The sequence below is a fragment of the Cibotium barometz genome, chromosome 46, assembly GCF_041138505.1.
Source record: "Cibotium barometz isolate CiBa-2024 chromosome 46, ASM4113850v1, whole genome shotgun sequence".
Lineage (NCBI taxonomy): Eukaryota > Viridiplantae > Streptophyta > Polypodiopsida > Cyatheales > Cibotiaceae > Cibotium > Cibotium barometz.
In genome coordinates, this window is record NC_141091.1 from 21,509,137 (window position 1) to 21,528,106 (window position 18,970).

Sequence of the window (18,970 nt, forward strand, 5' to 3'; positions counted from 1 at the left end):
AAAGAAATGTAGAGTATAGTAAGTAGAAATTTTACTTGTAAGATGCAGAGATCAATGTCGTTGGAGTGAAGCTCCTAGATGCTTTCTTGTGTATCTACACACGATGCTTTCTTGTGTATCTACACACCCGTATGTAGTAGATCTGATAGAACTACTCTAGGATCTGATGAAGAATAGTGTAAATCCGATCCCCGAAGATGTATATAGTAAACTGAAAACCACGCGAATGGTCCCTAAAACATGCCCGAAACAAAAATCCGACTGGCCAAATTGTAGTATGAAGTATTGGACACTTCATGGTCCTCTTTCTTCTTCCAAAAGGTCTCCTTGATCCGATTCAAGAAGACAAGCGACTTGGGGTGAAGAGTAGGTAGCATCACAGGGGCGAGGAGCGTATGCTCTGATACCAAATGTTGAAAATAGGGTTACAAGAATGCACGCGCGCACGTACACACACACACACACACACACACACACAGAGTGGAGTAGCTCAAGATTGCACATAATGAGATGATAGTTAGATAATGAATGTGTGCTGTACAAAGATGAGTACACCCGAAGATGGGTGTATAATACTAGCATGGGGGAAAAACCTCCTAAAGAGGAAAAAAGTGCCCTGGTTGGTGTCCTGGTGTGTTCACACATCACTACCAAATATGGCTACAGAGTGGTCTATATTGGTTAGCTGTATTTACGTGGTTGGAGGGCCTCCCTCGGGAAGCTCCGCATCACTGAGCATCCCCATGATAAGTGAGTCTATGTGAGTACAATGAATTCTAGTGTGTTCTTAGGATTTGGGTTTTCGCTCCGCATCACTGAGCATCCCCATGATAAGTGAGTCTATGTGAGTACAATGAATTCTAGTGTGTTCTTAGGATTTGGGTTTTCGCTTAACAAGTATTAAGCCCATGACATTACATGCATGATATCCTTGTTATCCATAAAAGGATTATCCACATAGAGTCTTTATTATAAGAAAATCCCTATCTTTGGGAATACCTTTAGGATTGGATGGATGGCAATCTTTGCACACATATCGAATAACCCACCGAGTCCCAATTGGACTCAAGTTCTCATTCAAATGATGATGCATGCCACAGGAAATCTCCTTAAACAAACAAGGACAGAGTGAAGACAACAAGAACGTTATCTTCACTACTTTAAGAGTGAAAACAACAAGAACATTATCTTCACTACTTTAAGAGTCAAGACAATAAGAATGTGGTAATTCATGTGACGAACGAAGGGGAAAAGGTAATTGCAATCTTAGATGGTGGTGTCGGTGTCCATATCATCATAAAAGGTTATTGGGAGACCTAGAGAAAATCAATCTTGAATGACACAAACATCATGGTTAAATTGTCTGACTAACTTTATACGATCCTTTTTGGTATGGATTTCCAACAAGCAAGGTGTCATGCTCAGTGGATACCCATATAAGAGAGAATCTAGGCTCGCACACTGGTTGGGACACCGACCACATCTGCCTTCGAAAACAAGACAAAAAAATAAAAGTGGATCTTTTCACATGGAAAATGTATCCCTTAGAGATGTGCTAGCCACCAAGTCACGAACCATGTCCCTTTATGTTGATCGAACATCTAAAAAAGATTGATCAAGAGGAAGAAGTGTATTCCAAATCTAGTCCCTAGGAAGAGATATCCCTTAATATAAGTCTCCTATTTCCACAAGGCACTCAATTCACTCACTCTGATGGAAATCTCCTTGCCTCATTTTACACACCCTCTCAGTAAAATCTTGACATCTCCACAAGGGTCCAACATATTAGGGCTTGGCTAGACTTTCCATTTAGTAAACACATGCAAAGAAGGTGAGCTATGGATTTGCTTTAGTATAGAAGCTAGCCACAACCTCTTGTCATGGGAGAGGAAGTCATCCTTTGGAGGAAGCTGAGTGAGAAAAGTTGAATGCATGGTCAACTCATCCAACAACATGGTAATCCTTCAGCTCCCCATGGGTAAGGTGATAATGCTCCTTTGGATGTGGAGTGCACAACAAATTTGATATTTGCATCATCTTTGGGATGGGGAGGACACAACAAAGTTGATATCTACGTCCCCTTTAGTAACATGTACGGTCTCATCACATTGATGACATCCCCCTATTTCCCTCATAATACTAAAGAATGACCAGCAATATACCCACACAAGAGTGTGGCTTGGCTTCCCCGTTTAGTGACATTGTGCAAAGGTGGGAAGACTCATATACATCTAGGAGCTATCCTCAAGAGTGTGGCTTGGCTTCCCTGTTAGTGACACTGTGCAAAGGTGGGAAGACCCATATACATCTAGGAGCTATCCCCAACATTATGTTTTTGGAAGCCTAGAAATCACTTGGGTACTCACACCTCGGCCCATTGCCATATTCAATGAAATGCAAATGAAGAGTATTTGATTATTTGATCAACAAGTCTACATTGGCAATAACCCTGTGGAGTGCAAATTTCATGTAATTGATGCATGTGCACTTCAAGGTTGGACTATTGATTGATGCCACTCAAATGCCACATCAATTGGCAACAAAAATCCTCTTTACCATGCGACACGGACCAATCTCTCTGCACCCACCCAAAGCAATGCTATCACCACTCTACAATGGGTCCCCAAGAAGATGCTACAATCCAAGGATATTTTGAGGAAACATGCAAGTATGGATCCCCAAATGCCTATCGAATAATCTTGCATAAGAGAGGGACACAAAGACACGGTCGCCCCCAATGCCCCTAAAATCCACCCAACAACCTTGCAAGTCATCAGATGTATTCTTATCAAACTTATGTACCAATAAATAGGTTGCTCAAGGCTATGAGGAAGCACTCTTATCTAGCTTTCCAAGCAAGCCTCTCATCCTCTCCCTCTCCATTGGAAGACCTCTAAGGATAAACAAAGAACGAAGCAAAAAAAAACCATTGTGGCACCAACCCTGATACTTTGTCATAAATATTGGTGTTCAAGCACCTACTACATGTTGAATTATATTATGATGGCAATCCCCTCATATGGGTACCTATCAATGTGTCATGTGTCATTAGATGGTTATAAGATCTATACTTTTGTGCTTCAGTGAAAACAGGTTCAATTGCTCATTTAGAACTACTTGGATGAGACACCATATGCTAATGGAAGCTAGGGTGCAATAGATAGTAAGGTGGATACCTAGTTTAAGAATGGACTAAAGTGTGACTACTCAAATAACCTTTGTAGAGAGATTGTGCTTGGTCCAAGGCACCCTTTGTGGTAGGTGTAAAATCTCTTGACTTTGTTGAATCTTTATGTGCTTCTTGATTCATGAGTGTTCTTAAAATGATTCCAAACCTCCTTTAGTGTATCAATTTATCCAAAATATATTTTAAATATTCATCCTAGAGAAATTTAATGTGTATTTTAATTTCCTTTCCCATTCTTGTATTTTAAAATCCTTCGTAGGCAAAAAAAAATCATTTTTAATTTACTATAGTTCTCCCTTTCCCATTCTTGCATTTTGAACCCTTGATAAGGTAAAAACAATCACTTTTAATTTCCACATAATATAGTTTCTCCCTCAACATAGAAATAGTTTTGAGTTGTATATATAAATATACTTTAATATTAATTTCTTGTTAACACTTTTCCAAAAATCGACAAATTAGAAAACTAGTTTTAAATTAATTAACATAGCAAGAACAATGAACACCAATGGTACACTCTAAATTAGATGACTCTATGACTATGCAATCTCTCTCTCTCTTTCTCCACAATACCATGATAAAAGATGAAGGAGCATGTGTTCACGCAATATACAAACACGGTTCGACTCATAAAAATAAGAAAACCTTTAAATAAATAATTCTAAGACCAACCTGAAATATTAGAACAAGTTTTAACACCAAAAGTGAGCATAGAGATAGCTAGTTCTCATAATGACCAATACCAATTGTAAGAGGATACAACGTGCGTGCATGTAGAAAACACCCACAAGAATTAGGACTTTTGAAGTATAAAATTTGCATAGAAATAGATGTGATAAAAGTTTAACTCAAATAGAGATGTTAAAAGTTAAACTCAAATTCCAAGAGCAATAGAGATAAAAAAATATTATATTATTAATATGGTACAATAGTTTGCTATAAACTCAAATTGCATAGCAATAGAGATTTAAAAAAATATTATATTACTAATATGGTACAATAGATTGCTATAAGGTTTGACAATCAAAAACCTTCTTTGGGTGGATGCATGGGGAAAGTGTTGCAACTTGTTCTACACTACCTTGGCTTGTTACTCATGCCCTACATGCATGGAATCACACCACTAACATTATGTAGTGAAAGGCAATTGTCTAGATCCATTCATAATCAAGATATAATTATCTCTCTTCTACATTGTGGAAGCTCATTGTGACTCCACCTTTTAAGAGCATACATCTTTCTTCCTACCATTTCAAGAAAGCACGTTAGCATACCACACAAATTCAAAAAGATGGGTTTTGAAAGCTTGAAAAAATACAAAAATAAACTTATCCACACGGTATTTAATATGCTCATAAAGATCCATAAGATCATATGTACATAAGAAGTTATTTAAAGGGCTTTAAGATTCATAGGTAAGAGTATTACAAATAACCTTTTAACACTTGTGCTATGTACAATTTTTAGGGTAGTGAACTACCAACAAACCCTAAACCCCCCAAGAATGAATACCTCTATTACTACCAACCCCCTCCCTTCATCCCAAGAATTAAAATCTCTCTTTCATGTGTGTGTGTGTGTGTGTGTGAGAGAGAGAGAGAGAGAGAGAGAGAGAGAGAAGAAGAAGAAGAAGAAGAAGCTCTTTTAACGTCGTAGGAACAATCCCAAGAGACCAAACATGATCTATCTGACGGGAGTGAGATTCGAACACGAGAGAGAGAGAGAGAGAGAGAGAGAGAGAGAGAGAGAGACCCTAAAGCCTTGAATCAATCAATCAAACGGACTTGGCAAAGCTTCATTAGTTAATAGGCAAAATAGAGTGGAGCCATACATATAGTCACATATAGTCAATTATGTCTTAAAAGAAAATCTCTATAATTATATAACTCTATAATGCCTTGATCCACAAGGTCATCTATAATCTGCCATTCATTACATTAACACAAACAAGCCTTGAATGTTCCAAAAAGTTTTAGTCGACCTCACTATCCATATGTAGAACTTCTATAGTCCAAGCTTGCTAGAGGTTGCAAACAATGTGCATAATTTCACCTTGAGTTCTATCTCCAGTAGGTTAAAATGGAAATTCTCAATTAAGGTTTCCTTCAATTAAAATGGAAGGGACTTTCATGATGTATGTATACTAGTGAATGAGTGCATAGGGAACACCTTTATGTTTAGCTTAGCTACGAATGTATATATTAATAACCATCTTTGAGTTGTAAAGGTGCAAAATTTTATTCGTGTATGTATGTAAAAGAAGTGATTTCATAGAAAGAATTAGTGCCATGCTATAAATGGATGTTTTTTTTAAAATAAAATGTGAGGTGGTACATTGTGCACACTATTTATCTCACCCCTTGTGGAGTGAGAAAAAGGAGAAAAAATTGCCCTTTTATATGTGAAAGTATCATAGCAAAGCATGGATCACCTTTGTGCATTTTTGACTTGAATCAATATTAGCCCGTCATCCTCTTCCCATACTTTACTTTAGTATTCTTAGGCTATATACTTACTCTCCTAAACCTTGAACCAAGCTTCATGGTATTAGAACCTGAAATTGACCTTGGATAGGAGTCATGCCATGCAAGCAAAAATTGCACCATTTCAAAGGAGAGGTACAATGTGGGTTGAAAAGGAGGAGAGAAGTATACTACGAGATCGTCATCTATACAGCACTTTGGCATACAAGATGATAAATTTACAACTACCAAGGATGAGATATTACAACGCCCATGCCTAGGGACACCCCTCCGGTCTCCTTAATCCCAATGTAAGCTGCACCTGATTCAGGACGTTAAGACTCCTGTACATAGGAATGACGGAGGGGGGGATTTATTAGAAAGAATATAAAATTGCCCTCTCCAAAAGGCACTCAAGAAGATAAAATCAATTTTGTGAAGTTGCCGAATATTCAAACAGGAGCCGGTTGTCCACCGAGGGAATCGAGGAAAATAATATCCGGAGCTTGTTGTTCAGGTGGTAGATAAGTGTCCATTGTGTAGCCATTTCAGATTCCTTGAGCTGTCGTACGACTGATGCCTGCAATTATAAGCATTGTCCCATGTGAGCCCTTCTACATTGTGAATCAAGTGCTAAGTCTAGGCATACATGTGTGAGGGGTTACAAGAAGAATGAAAAAGCAAGCAGCTTCTAATTATTTTTCAACATACCGACATCTAACAAATGAGGAACTTGAACGCAGATAGCATTCATTCTTTACCCCTTTGGCTCATAGACCATTACAGCCTTCTGCCGTCATGGAAAGTCTCTTTCATATGTCTCTTTCTCATAGACCATTACAGCCTTCTACACAGGGGATCCAGTGGACCCACCTCGGGCTGCTGCAGACCCACCTCGCTGAGAGGAGTTACCTCAGACTGGGCCTCCGCATTCTAGCGCCCCCCCACCCCCGCCGCGACATCAGCTGCAGATCCAGGACATGCTCCATCACCATCGAGCTACCTTTCCACATGACGTAGTTGAGGGAGACCTCTCGGCCATACTCAGGAGTGTGGTATACTATCTATTGGGGGCTGATGCTCCTCTCATGTTTCATGTTCCATGCTCCTGGTATTCCATGATGAGATTTCAGAAGTGTGGTATACCATCTATTGGGGACTGATGCTCCTCTCATGTTTCATTTTTCAGGCTCCTAGTATTCCATGATGAGATTTCTATGGACAGTTTGGTATCCCTTTGATGAAATAGTTTTGATTTGTTCTATTTTATTTTCCATTCCATGATGAGATGTGCCATGGACATTCATAGGCCCATTGGGTCTTTAGTAGACGCTTATATTACCTCTCTCTCTCTCTCTCTCTCTCTCACAAGGCAACCACAGGGAGTTTCCATCCTAATGTCCAAATGCCTAGCTGATGCTAGGCAGACTTGGATGATGACACAAAACACATCAAAGACCCAAAGCTTAGCAGAAGACACCACCCTCCATGCGAGAATCACACCAGGACACACACTCCTCGGGGACAGAGGACCATTTTTGGTCTTCTGGGCGATCTACAAGCCTGAACTCCCTCATGTCCATCACCAGACGAGGTCTTGAGATGGCTCTCCAACTCTATCGTGCTTTGACATATCATGCCTTGTTTAGGTTATAGGGTATGCCCTATGCATACATCAGTTCAGTCCATCTAGATCAGTCGTGGGTTGGCCGACATAGGCCTACCTGTGATACGACCAACCCTGGATACATCATATTGAGATCAACAGCTTAGATCTATCTTCTCTACAGTTGTACACCCTTGTTGTGCATGATATCCTCCGTCCAGAATCTACCTGGATCGCCATCAAAGCTCCTTGCTGGAGCGAACAGGTGGGCAGATGCCATCAATTTGTAACATTGGTTTGCAACAGTAATCAGCAATATTTTCCATCTCTCTTGCATCAAGTATTTTTGTCTTGTGATCTTCTGAATTGGTTATTGTTTCTTACATGGTATCGGAACCCAGTCTCTAGAAAAGCTGCAGATTTATAGAAATGACACTACCTGGAGCCACAAGGGCTCAACCACCACCATTCAGCAATGGGAAGTTCGACGGAACGAACTATACACTCTGAAAATTCAAGATAAGTCCATTCTGGATTCTTATAGAGTTGTGGGAGACAGCCATACTACACAAAAAATCCCGCCAGATCTTGTTCTTGTTTTGGTATGGAGGAGAAGAAGAGTAGAGGTTGTGTGCAACATCGATCAACTAAGCGTTCTGATGGAGAAGCAGCCAAGCAATTCATTACGTAGATCACGAATCTATGGAATCCGATGGCCACACTTGGGATCAACAAGTCGAGTGAAGATCTGACATGAAGGTGCATCAAGATCTTGCCTTAGAAGTATGATAACTTGGTCACCTCATTGAACACTCAGGAATCCTCCTTTAACGTTTAAAGAGTTTAATACCATGCTTGTGGAGGAGAAGATGTGCTAGAAGAGTAGGAATGTTAGTGATTCGCTTTCTTAGCTAGCACAAAGAAAGGTAAGGGAAGGGAAAGGACTGGTAAACCGTCTTCTTCTAAAAAGAAAAAGAAACAAGCCCGGGCACATGCAAACCAAATGTAGGCTGCGGGAGGTACATGAGACTTTGAAGCCGTCAAAGGAGTGGAGCAATATTGCTGAAGTGAAATTGGAGCTTGTTTGTGCAAAGGCAGAGCATTCTACAACACCTGATGGTTTGTGGATCATCAATAGTGGAGCATCCCGACACACATGACTAGTCAGAAGGACTTGTATAGCTCCCTATAACCAATCCCTATAACCAATAGGGGAGTCCCTCCTGGTAGCAATTGATGCCCAGCAAAAGGCAACAGTCCTATTTCTTGTATCAAGTAATGGTAATACTGAAAAGTTATCAGATGTCCTCTATGTACCAGATCTCAAGCCAAATCTGCTCTCCGTTGCGGTCATAATTGACCGTGACCTCAGGGTTCACTTTCATCTTGCTAGTGCAGTCATCTTGGATGCTAGCGGCGGCAATGTTGTTGAGAGAGGTAGAAGGCACAACAATTTGAATGAATTCTACCCGCACCCCTAGTGGGTTGTGGCATGAGAAATTTGAGCACTTGAGCTATGTGGTTTTGAAAGAGATGCAAAAGTCTAGCATTGTGGCAAATCTACCAGCATTTTCAGAGATGCCACATGCATGTGAAGCTTGTATGATGCGCAAGCAACATTGGCAACCCTTTTGGCAAGAGAGCAACAATAAAGCAAAGTCTTCACTAGAGCTTGTACATATTGATCTTTGTGGTAAGATGATGCCTACTACTGCACTGGGTGGTTCTTCCTATTTTTTGTTACTAATTGATGACTTTTGTGGGTGTATTTTCTTTGGGATAAGGTAGATGCTTTTAAAAAGTTTAAGTTATAGCATAAGTTGGTTGAGAATGAGACATGAAAGAAGCTGTGAAGAAGTTTTCGACATAATGGGTGAAGAGTTTACATCAGGTGAATTCAATGCTTACTGCAAGCATGTGATCAAGAGACACTTGACCACTACTCATACTCCCCAACAAAACGGTATGGTGGAAAGAAAAAACCGCATGACCGTGGAAATGGCATGGAGTATGCTAAAGGGGAAAGGATTGCTGAATACCTTTTGGGCCGAGGCAAAAAACACTACGATGCATATCCTCAACAAGAGTTACACCAAGGTGGTCAAAGAAATTCAAGGCGCAAAAGAAAGCAAACACACACATTGTCAATATGGCCTTGATGGTGGTTGAGATAATGAAGGTGCAAGAGTCAACGAGTTTGGAGGAAGCAAAGGAAAATCCAAACTCAAAGGGGACCATGCAAAATGAGTATGACTCTATCATGAGGAACCACACTTGCGATCTTGTGGATCGTCCAAAGAGACCCAACGCTATTGGCAACAAGTGGGTTTGGAAGGCTAAGTAAAGATCTGATAGTACATTGGAGAAGTACAAGGAAAAGCTCGTGTGGCGAAGGACATTACATAGGTCGAGAGATTAGGCTTTCAAAACACATCCCATCCCCCCCTCTCCCTGTGGCCTTGCTATTGGATATCATAGGAGATCACACATGGAGCTATGGAGGATGAAATATCATCATCATGGTGGACTATGTAGAAGAGAGAGAGAGAGAGAGAGAAGCAGTAGAGCCAAGTATGAGAGAGAGATTGCACAACTTGAATGGTGCTCATAATGTAAGAATGAAGGACCCAAGTACATGCTTTTATAGGCAACAAGGCCTTATCTTTTGACCCTAAATAAGAGGGTGTTCACACCTAGTGTGTTTACACCACTAAGGACACTTGATTAGACTCCAAATTAGCTCCAAAATACCCAACAAACCCCCCTTTGGAGTGATGGTGGAGTTGCATGCATAACCTTCAGTAGTCCCATACACCAACACAAGCAAAGACCAGACATGGACCCTGCTTCAAACTCAAAGGCTGGTAAGCGTGACTCAGAGGCTAGTGAGCATGGCTCAAAAGGCCTAGAGGCTCAACAAGCATAGCTCAGAGGCTTAACAAGCATGGTCTTTTCGAAAGACACAAAGGTCAAGTCCTGCCCAAAAGACAAAGACAACCTACATCGGCATATCAACACAACCTCCCTCACCGAAAGGGAGAGGAGCCTTTTATAGAATCAAGGCGTTACAAAATCCAAAAATATCAAAATATATAACTCAGATTTTGGGGGATTGCCATAGAGAACCCAAGACTCAACATAAATAAAAACTAAAAATTGAGGAAGATTCTCCTCCTCGATGCCGATGAAGATCCTTTTTCGGCGTCGTTTCCAAGCTATTGATGCTTGGGCCATCATTTTAGGCACATGGACCACGGCAGAGTACCTGGAAATGGATGTGTTCGATGAAGATATTAATGTCGATGCCGAACACACATGCCTTGAGATAGGCATCAATGTTGAAAGATCCAAGAACTCCATGGAGGAAGTATAGGATGTGACAATGTTGGCTGAATGCTGCTGCTGCTGGCGGGCTAGCACACAAAGCAGCTAGTGTAGATGATGTGATGTTGCTGATGGGCTTAGCACATGAAGTGGCGCAGATCACTAGACGCTGCAATGTTGCCTTGTGATGAGGAGATATACGGGTGGCATCAAAGGTGGTTGAGATGGCACCAAAGAAAACACAGCATGACGGCGGTCACATAAAAATGCAGATTGGCATGATGAGGAAAACAGCGCTAGGCTGAATGGATGAATGTTGGGCTTTGATGAGGAAAGAAAATGCTGAAACCCTAAAAACGCAGAAACCCTAAAAACACAGAAAACCTAAAAGTGTAGAAACCCTGAAAACGCAGAGATGCCAACATCAAGAGGAGAAAGATTCATGGCTTGCTTGAGCTCTGATACCATATTGGATATCACTGGAGATCACACATGGAGCTATGGAGGATGAATATCGTCATCATGGTGGAGTGTGTAGAAGAGAGAGTAAGAGAGAGAGAAGCAGTAGAGTTCAAGTATGAGAGAGATTGCTCAACTTGAATGGTACTCATAATGTAAGAACGAAGGACCTAAGTACATGCTGTTACAGGCACCAAGGCCTTATCTTTTGACCCTAAATAAGAGGGTGTTCACACCACTAAGGACACTTGACTAAACTCAAGACTAACTCCGAAATACCAAAAAACCGCATGGTACTAGCTTTGACCACTCACAGATGGATGTGAAGTCTTCCTTTTTAAATGGACATCTCAAGGAGGTGTCTTGTGAACGGCCCCCAGGATTTGTGATGCCAAATTCAAAAGGCAAGATATGTAGACTCCGGAAGGTATTGTATGAGTTGAAATAGACCCCTCGAGCTTGGTATGAGCGGATTGACACATTTTTGTGAGTATTGGTCTTTCTAAGCGCCTGTCAGCTACAAATTTGTACATTCTCTATGAGCAAGTCATGACGACCTTGTTTTGACGGAGAACCATGAAGAGAAGATCTAGCAGACAAAGAAGATGTTGAATTCAGAGTTTGAAATGACATACCTTGGGCATATGCATTTTTGTTTGAGGTCTTGCAAGAACCAATTACATCTTCATTTCTCAGTAGAAGTATATACGAAAGGCATTTGGTATGGCCATCTAGAAGTCTGTTGACACCCTTATGGAGGTTGATGCGAAGTGGTCTACTCAGAAGACATTTCTTCACTTGTGGATATGAAGGAGTACAGGAAATTGGCAGGAAGGTTGATCTTCTTGTGCAATACTTGGCTGGACATCAGCTTTGCACTTAGTGTATTGAGCAGGTTCTTCGAGAACCATTGAAAGGCAGGCATGTGGGTGTTGAAATACATCCAAGGTACACTCTAGTAGTATGGCATCACCTACACCTCAGTGAGCAGGACCTTGACAGGATATTGTGATAGTACGAAATCAGTTTCACGTTATTGTTTCTCTTGGGTCTAAAGTTACCTCCTGGATCAATAAGAAACAGCCTACACTATCCCTTTCTTCTACAGAGGCTCGGTACCTATGCTTCATGTGAAGCAGTCTGAATGAGGAGAATTTTGCGGACATGGGTACGCTGCAAGAACAGTTGACTGAGTTGTTGTGTGAAAATCAAAGTTGCATGGCAATTGCGAAGAACCCAGTGTTCCATGCTCGCACGAAGCACATTGAGGTCCAGTATCACTTTACGTTGCACGAGTTGATCTTGGATGGAGAGGTGCAAGCTGGTCTATTACCTGAAAACAATAATTGTGGAATACCTTCACAAAGGCTCTTGGGAGAGGTCCCTAGGAGCAGCAATTTTATCGACTCGGTGTTGGACCGAAGAGGTAGTTCACCTACATGTGGACACCGAGGAGAAGGGGGGGGGGGTGTTAGAAATCAATGCTCCACCCTCATCATTGTCATTGTGTGGGTGACGGGTTGCTCCATTTTGTAAGCCCCCCTACATGAGGAGTAGCTGTTGTGTTTAGCACCCAGGCGCCTGCCAGTTTCTAGTTTAGACATTGGATGTTGGCCATGTGTGATCAGATGGTTAGGAGGCATCTTATGTAGACTTGGCACCATGCCAAGAAGGATGCATGGAAGTGCGTGCAGATTGGCCGCACTCTTGGGTAGAAGGAGATCTTCCCAAGATACCTAGTTCTCAGATTATGGGGCTCAAATGGGTGCCCAGACGACCTCGGATGGGTCTAGAACTTACGCCAAAACTGTAGGTCTTATGTTTAGTCTAAAATGGTCCCAATAGGGTGATGTGGTTAGTTTGGTCCATCTGGAGTCTGGACCAATCGTAGGGTGGCCAACATTGGCCGACCTACGATACAACCAACCGTGGATACTATATATAAACGTGTTTGGAAGCCCCCCTAGTCATATTGAGATCAATAGATTAGATCTATCTTCTATGCATTTGTGCACCCTTGTTGTGCATGGTATCTTCTGTCCAGAGTCTACTTGGATGGCCATCAAAGCTCCTTGTTGTTGGAGTGCACAGGTGGGCAGATGGCATCAATTTGTAGCATTAGTCAGCAACAGCAATTCAACATTATTCTCCACCATCTCTCTTGCATAAGTATTATTGTATTCCCACGACTGAATCTAAGATCAAGGCAATGTCATCAACATACAACAATATGTGCACCACTACCTAAGCCAATGGTGAGCCTCTTCCCCCAAAGCTATCCACAAAGGCTACTATCTCATCAATGTATAGACCAAAGTGTAGGAGAGAGTGAGAAACCCTGTTTGACCCTAATAGTGCTGCACATGTCCCTGAAGAGTCCACCTGGTCCCACACACACACCCCGATAGTACTGCATTTGTGTGCCCTTGTTACCATGGAACGCCATTCCATGGATTTGGAACATGGGAATGCCATTCCGCCCATCTGCGGATGCTAGAACGCTCCAGAATGCCCTGGAATGTTTCAGGATCTGGAACGGCCAGTTGGAACATTTTGGAATGTTCCCTCACCCACTTATGGGCCGTTCCGGAAGATATGGCCAAAAACGTTTGAAATGGAGAAGAAAAAAAAATGCGAACTTGCGCTGGCAGCCACCTCTGTTTTTTCTGTGCGCGCGATGGTTCCGAGTGCTCGCCTGCCAGCATCGCTTCTTGCTTTCTGCTCTTCGCTTGCCAGCATCTCATCGCCTGCTTTCGCCTGCCAGCATCTCATCGCTTTCCTACACCTTCTTCTGTTAAAAGGTTCAATCTAGGCTCTTCCATTAAAAGGCTCATCGCAGCCTGCAGTGGACAGCAAGCATCTCAAGATTCATTGCCTGCCTAGTGCCAGCATCGCCTAGTTCATTGTCCCCAGCTGCTTACGCTTGACGCTGGTAGGTTCTTGATAGCAGGCTGCCGCTCAAGCCGTGTCACTATCCGTCTTGACTCTCCAAGCAGCATGGCTTCGAAGTGGTGTGACGAGGTCGATAGTAGTAGCAAATATTCCAGCAAGGGAAGAGCAAGTGGAAGTGCCACTATTGTGGCAGTGAGAAGAATGAATGGATAGAGTCCGTGCCCATCTCATTGGAGAGAAAGGCCACGACATCAACTTCTGCTTTTCATTCCAAACGCAAAGAAGGCTGCTCTTACCGCATTCAAAGCTTCATTGGATGCACTCAAACCAAGGAGGCCACTAGCACCTATGGCATGAGTTGTTTCTTCATCATTAGGCTCAGGAGGAGGTGGAGCCCCCTCTTCCACTCCTTCCAGGGCTTCTTATGTAGGGCCCTCTGCGGTTCCTTCTCGCCCTCCCGTTTCATCACGCAAGCAAGTAGGCAAGCCTTGCAGCTACATGGTATCTAGGCAAGAAGACATAGGTAGATGCGACTGTCGCTCATTTCTTTTATAGTTGTGGCATATCTTTCAATGCCGCAAGATCTCCTTATTACAAGGAAATGGTTTAGGAGATTGCAACGTTTGGTCCCACTTATGAGCCACTAAACTTTGAGGCTTTGAGGACCAAGCTTTTAAAGGATGAGAAGGCATCAGTAACTATTTGGCCCTCCTAGCTCTTTTCACATGATGGAACACGTGCCCGGACACTGGACAGGTTGATGAAAGCATGGGAACACGGATCATGAAGTTGGCACAAGAAAAAGCACCAATTTTTTGTCAAAAAGCAAGAAAAAGCAAAAAGTCAAACTGAGTTGACCATGAGCCAAGGGCACCATTGAAAAGAGGAGGTTGAGCCGGATCAAGAAGCTAAAAGTTGCTTTTCCAAAAAGCAGCTCTAGGGCCAAAAAGCAAGGCCCTGAAGCTAGAAAAGAAAAACTCAAGAACTTTGATTAAAAAGATGACTAATATTTTTATTAATATAAAAAGACAAAAGCAAATCAAAAAGCATTACGTTTGGCAAAAAGTAATGCCCTCCTCAAGTATAAAGTCCCTCTTGTTGAGCATGAAGCGTGTGGAGACCTCAAGAACAAGGAGATCAACATCATCATCATCATCATCTTCATCCTTGGCACTCTCTCCAACTGCCAGTTGTTGGGCTGCACTTCCATCTCCGTCGACTTCTTCAACCCTACGCCGCCGCTGGTCAGCCATTCACTGCCAACGTGCGCCATCTCCGTAGTTGCTCAGCTAGTCTGTGCCACCTACTTCAGCTGCTGCGTTGCTGCTCAGCCAATCTGCACCGCCTGTGTGCCTGTCTCAAGCACCTTCTCCGCCTGCGTAGCCAGCATCGCCGCTTGCAACGCCTGTAGGGCCAGCGCTGCTCTAGCGCCGCCAGTACAACCAGTTCAAGCTTGGCTGCCGCCCACATATCTGCCACTTGATACAAAGTGCCCCGCTGCCATCTGGGGATTTGTTTTGGTATTCTTTAGAAAAAAAAGGGGCTTTTACTTTTTGGAGGTTTTACTTCAGCTTGGGCTTTGAGTTTATTACTGGACATCATCTAGGCTTGGGATTTGATTTGGATACTGGATACTCGTACTAGCCCGGTGAGAGATTCTTGTGGGTCATCCCCGTGGTGTGCTTGGGCATCAGAGATCTTGTGCCTCGACATTGACTCCAACCCGGATTTCTACATCGACATATTTGTTCGATTTTATATTCATTGATTGTATTGGTCCTTGGCTTGAAAAGCCCGTGGATTGTTCCTGAATAAATTCCTGAAAGAGGGCGGAGCCTGTTCCCCACTCTATGTGTGTGTGTACTGTGCAAAGATCCCCAAACCTTTCCCTCTCTCCCTCTCTCTTTCTTTCTCCATCTTTATCTCTTGGATACGTGGCTGAATCTGTCATGACACGCCCCGCTGGGCTTACATCATCCATTGAGCTAGCATTGGAGACTATCCGGGAGGAGTGGCAGAAGCATGGGGTCACTCTCATTGGAGATGGATGGAGCGACGCAAGGTCTTGCTCCATTTAGGGCATCGTTGCATACTCACAGGGTAAGTCAAACTTTGTAAGTTCCATTGACAACTCTGAGGGAGGGAAGATCGCAAAGAGACTTGCTAATATTTGGAGTGAGGCCATTGAGTATGTTGGGGCCTCAAATGTCTTACAGTTTATTGGAGATGGGGAAAATGCCAATAGGGCAGCAGGAGCAATCATTGAGGCACGCTATCCCAACATATGTTTTAGTCCATGCATTGCCCATTGTCTTAGCACTCTTGAAGGACATTGGGAAATTGCCTTACTACTTGCATGTCATTGAGATGTGGAGAGAGGTGGTGACCTTCATCACAAGCTATCATTATATTCTTGCGGTCTATCGCAAGATTGGCTCCAAGGATCTATTGAAGAACTCCGATACACGCTTTGCCTATAACTTCTTGATGTTGGAGCCATAGTTGCATTCCGTACTGGTACGGAATGATTCAGTCCGTACAGTACGGATCGGTACGTCGTACGAAACAGTACAATGTGGACTTTTTTTTTTGAAGCCCAAACCGGCAGCCCAAACCTGCCGGTTTTGCATCGCCTAGGGTTCCGTACCTTTTTTTAAATCAAATCCCTTCGTGTTTTGGGCCGCTGTCGTGTTTCCGTACCTGCGCCGCGTGACCATCTGGTTGACATCGCCCGTCTGCTGCTGTCCAGCTTCAAGGTGCCCATTGCCTCTCTCTCTCTCTCTCTCCTCTCTCTCCCCGTCTCTCTCTCCTCTCTCTCTCTCTCTATCCTGCACAGAGGGGCTCCGCGAGCTATATGTGGCGGTATCTACTTTCCCCCACCCACTCCAGGTTTGCACCATCAGGAGAGTCGCCCTATACGCCACGATATGATGATATCATGAGGTTTGTCAGCATGGGAGACATATTACTATTGGGAGACTTTAATGCACGTACAGGCACAAAGCAGACAGAGCTGTATGATACTCAAGAGGCTATGTACCGGGAGATCACGGCAAAGGATGTAGGGTTGCAGAGATCAGCACAGGATGAGGGGGAGATTACAGATCATGGCATGCATTTTCTCACTCGGGAGTGCACATGGGTTGGTCATATACAATGGCCTATCGAGATGGCAAGGATCAGATGCTCTCACACACTGGAACTCTAAAGGGGGAGTGAGCACAATCGACTACTTGATGGGATCTCCTTCATTGATACCTGATGTGCGGGGTTTCACAATTTCCAGTCGGCCCATTGGCATAGAAGCCGATCATGCATACCTGAGTTTCACACTAGTAGGTAGATCCCCGAGAGATGGGCCAGCCACTCATCTACCTAGGTACCCGAGATATCAGTTTACACGTGAGACAGTTGGGGTTTACCGAGATGCAGTGTCTGATGGCTTGTTTGCTTTAGACCCGCATAGCCCTCTCGACGCGATCATGAGAGGATTGGCAGGTGTACTACATGCATCCGCCTCATATGCGTTTCCCTGCACTGATCCCCCCCCCCCGGGCAGCACTGCCCCACAGAACAGTTGGTATGATGATGAGTGTCGTCAGACACGAGCACAGCTACAGCGTGAGATTGCCATTGGGACTCACACGCATAGGCAAGCCAGGATGATCTTTTGGCGCCTTGTGCGGAGGAAGAAACGAGCCTACCTGCCTAAGCTAGAGGAGGAGATCTACCAACTCTTCCTGGGGAAGGACAGCAAGAGGGCATGGAAGATGTTTCAGGAGAGACAACCTGGTACTCCGATTACTGCACCTAAGGCATGGCATACTTATGCTAGAGAGCTATATGATGCACCAGGACAGCCCCCCACCCCCCCTCCACTGGGAGCTAGACCGACTAGCAGCACCTTTTTTACTATGCGGATGGTGCTAGATGCGATAGACAAGTTACAGAATAGAAAGGCACAGGATCATGATGGGCTAGTTGGAGAGCACTTCTCATATGCGCGTGACACTTTGGCTCCGCTCATCGTACATGTGTTTAATTGTGCCATTTGTGAGGGTTTCCCGGCAAGCTAGACAGAGCATATCATTGTACCACTCCTTAAGAGTGGGGACCCCATGGTACCAGGCAATTAAAGGACGATCATGATTGGTCATTACTTGGCCAAACTATATGGCTCTGTATTGGAGTCGGAGTTGAGCCGCTGGGTAGAGAGGCATGGTCATCGAGCACATGGACAGGCCGGCTTCAGGAGAGGATTTACTACCTCTTGGATCACATACTGACACTTCGGATAAGAGAAGGATATACTGCTGCTTTGTGGACTTCCGCAAAGCCTTCAATACTGTACCACGTGCCAGGCTTATGCACAGATTGCATGACATTGAGGTACCCAAGGATATGCAGTGGGGGATATATGCTTTGTATGAGTCTGTTGACAGGCAGAGTCCGAGCTCCAAGCGGACTATCCGATATGGTGACCAGCACACGATAGGGGTGAAGCAGGGATGCCCACTATCGCCCACCCTCTTTGGACTCTACATTGATGTGGTCTCCGATTATGTAGACAGATTGGGAGGCCCAGGGGCATGTCTGGCAGGGGTGTTGATACCCATCTTGTTATATGCTGATGATATTGTTCTAATCTCAGACTCTCCAGAGGGATTACAGAGACAACTGGATGCATTACAGGCTTTCTGTGCAGATAGAGATCTGCCAGTGAACCTTGGGAAAACCAAGGTTATGGTGTTTAACACCACACAGGCATGGGTGACGAGATCAGAGCCTCAGTTCACTTTCCGAGGGGAGCCGGTTGAGTACGTCAGGTCATATGTCTACTTGGGAGTTACTTTCACAGGACCGCGTTTCTCCTTGAAGGAGGCAGCAGCAGCTAGATTAGCTCGAGGGCATGCAGCCTTGGGGGCACTTGAGAGGCAGTGGAAGAGTAGGCGAGCAGCACCACCACGCAAGCATGCAGAGCAGAGACACACACAAAACGAACAGACGAGCCCTCTCTCACACCTGGCGCCAAACACACTA

General features: G+C 43.7%; 1 protein-coding gene across 3 annotated transcripts in view; it reads right to left on the reverse strand.

The window, feature by feature from the left end:
* Positions 1–5,767: 5,767 nt before the first annotated feature.
* Positions 5,768–18,970, reverse strand: part of EMB2410 (embryo defective 2410) — a 103,610-nt gene continuing 90,407 nt past the window's right edge. For all 3 annotated transcript variants that reach the window (XM_086783840.1, XM_086783839.1, XM_086783841.1), the window contains exon 23: positions 5,768–6,229. In XM_086783840.1, coding sequence (XP_086639966.1) covers positions 6,077–6,229 — 153 coding nt within the window. In that variant the 3' untranslated portion in view covers positions 5,768–6,076. The remainder of the gene's footprint in view (positions 6,230–18,970) is intronic.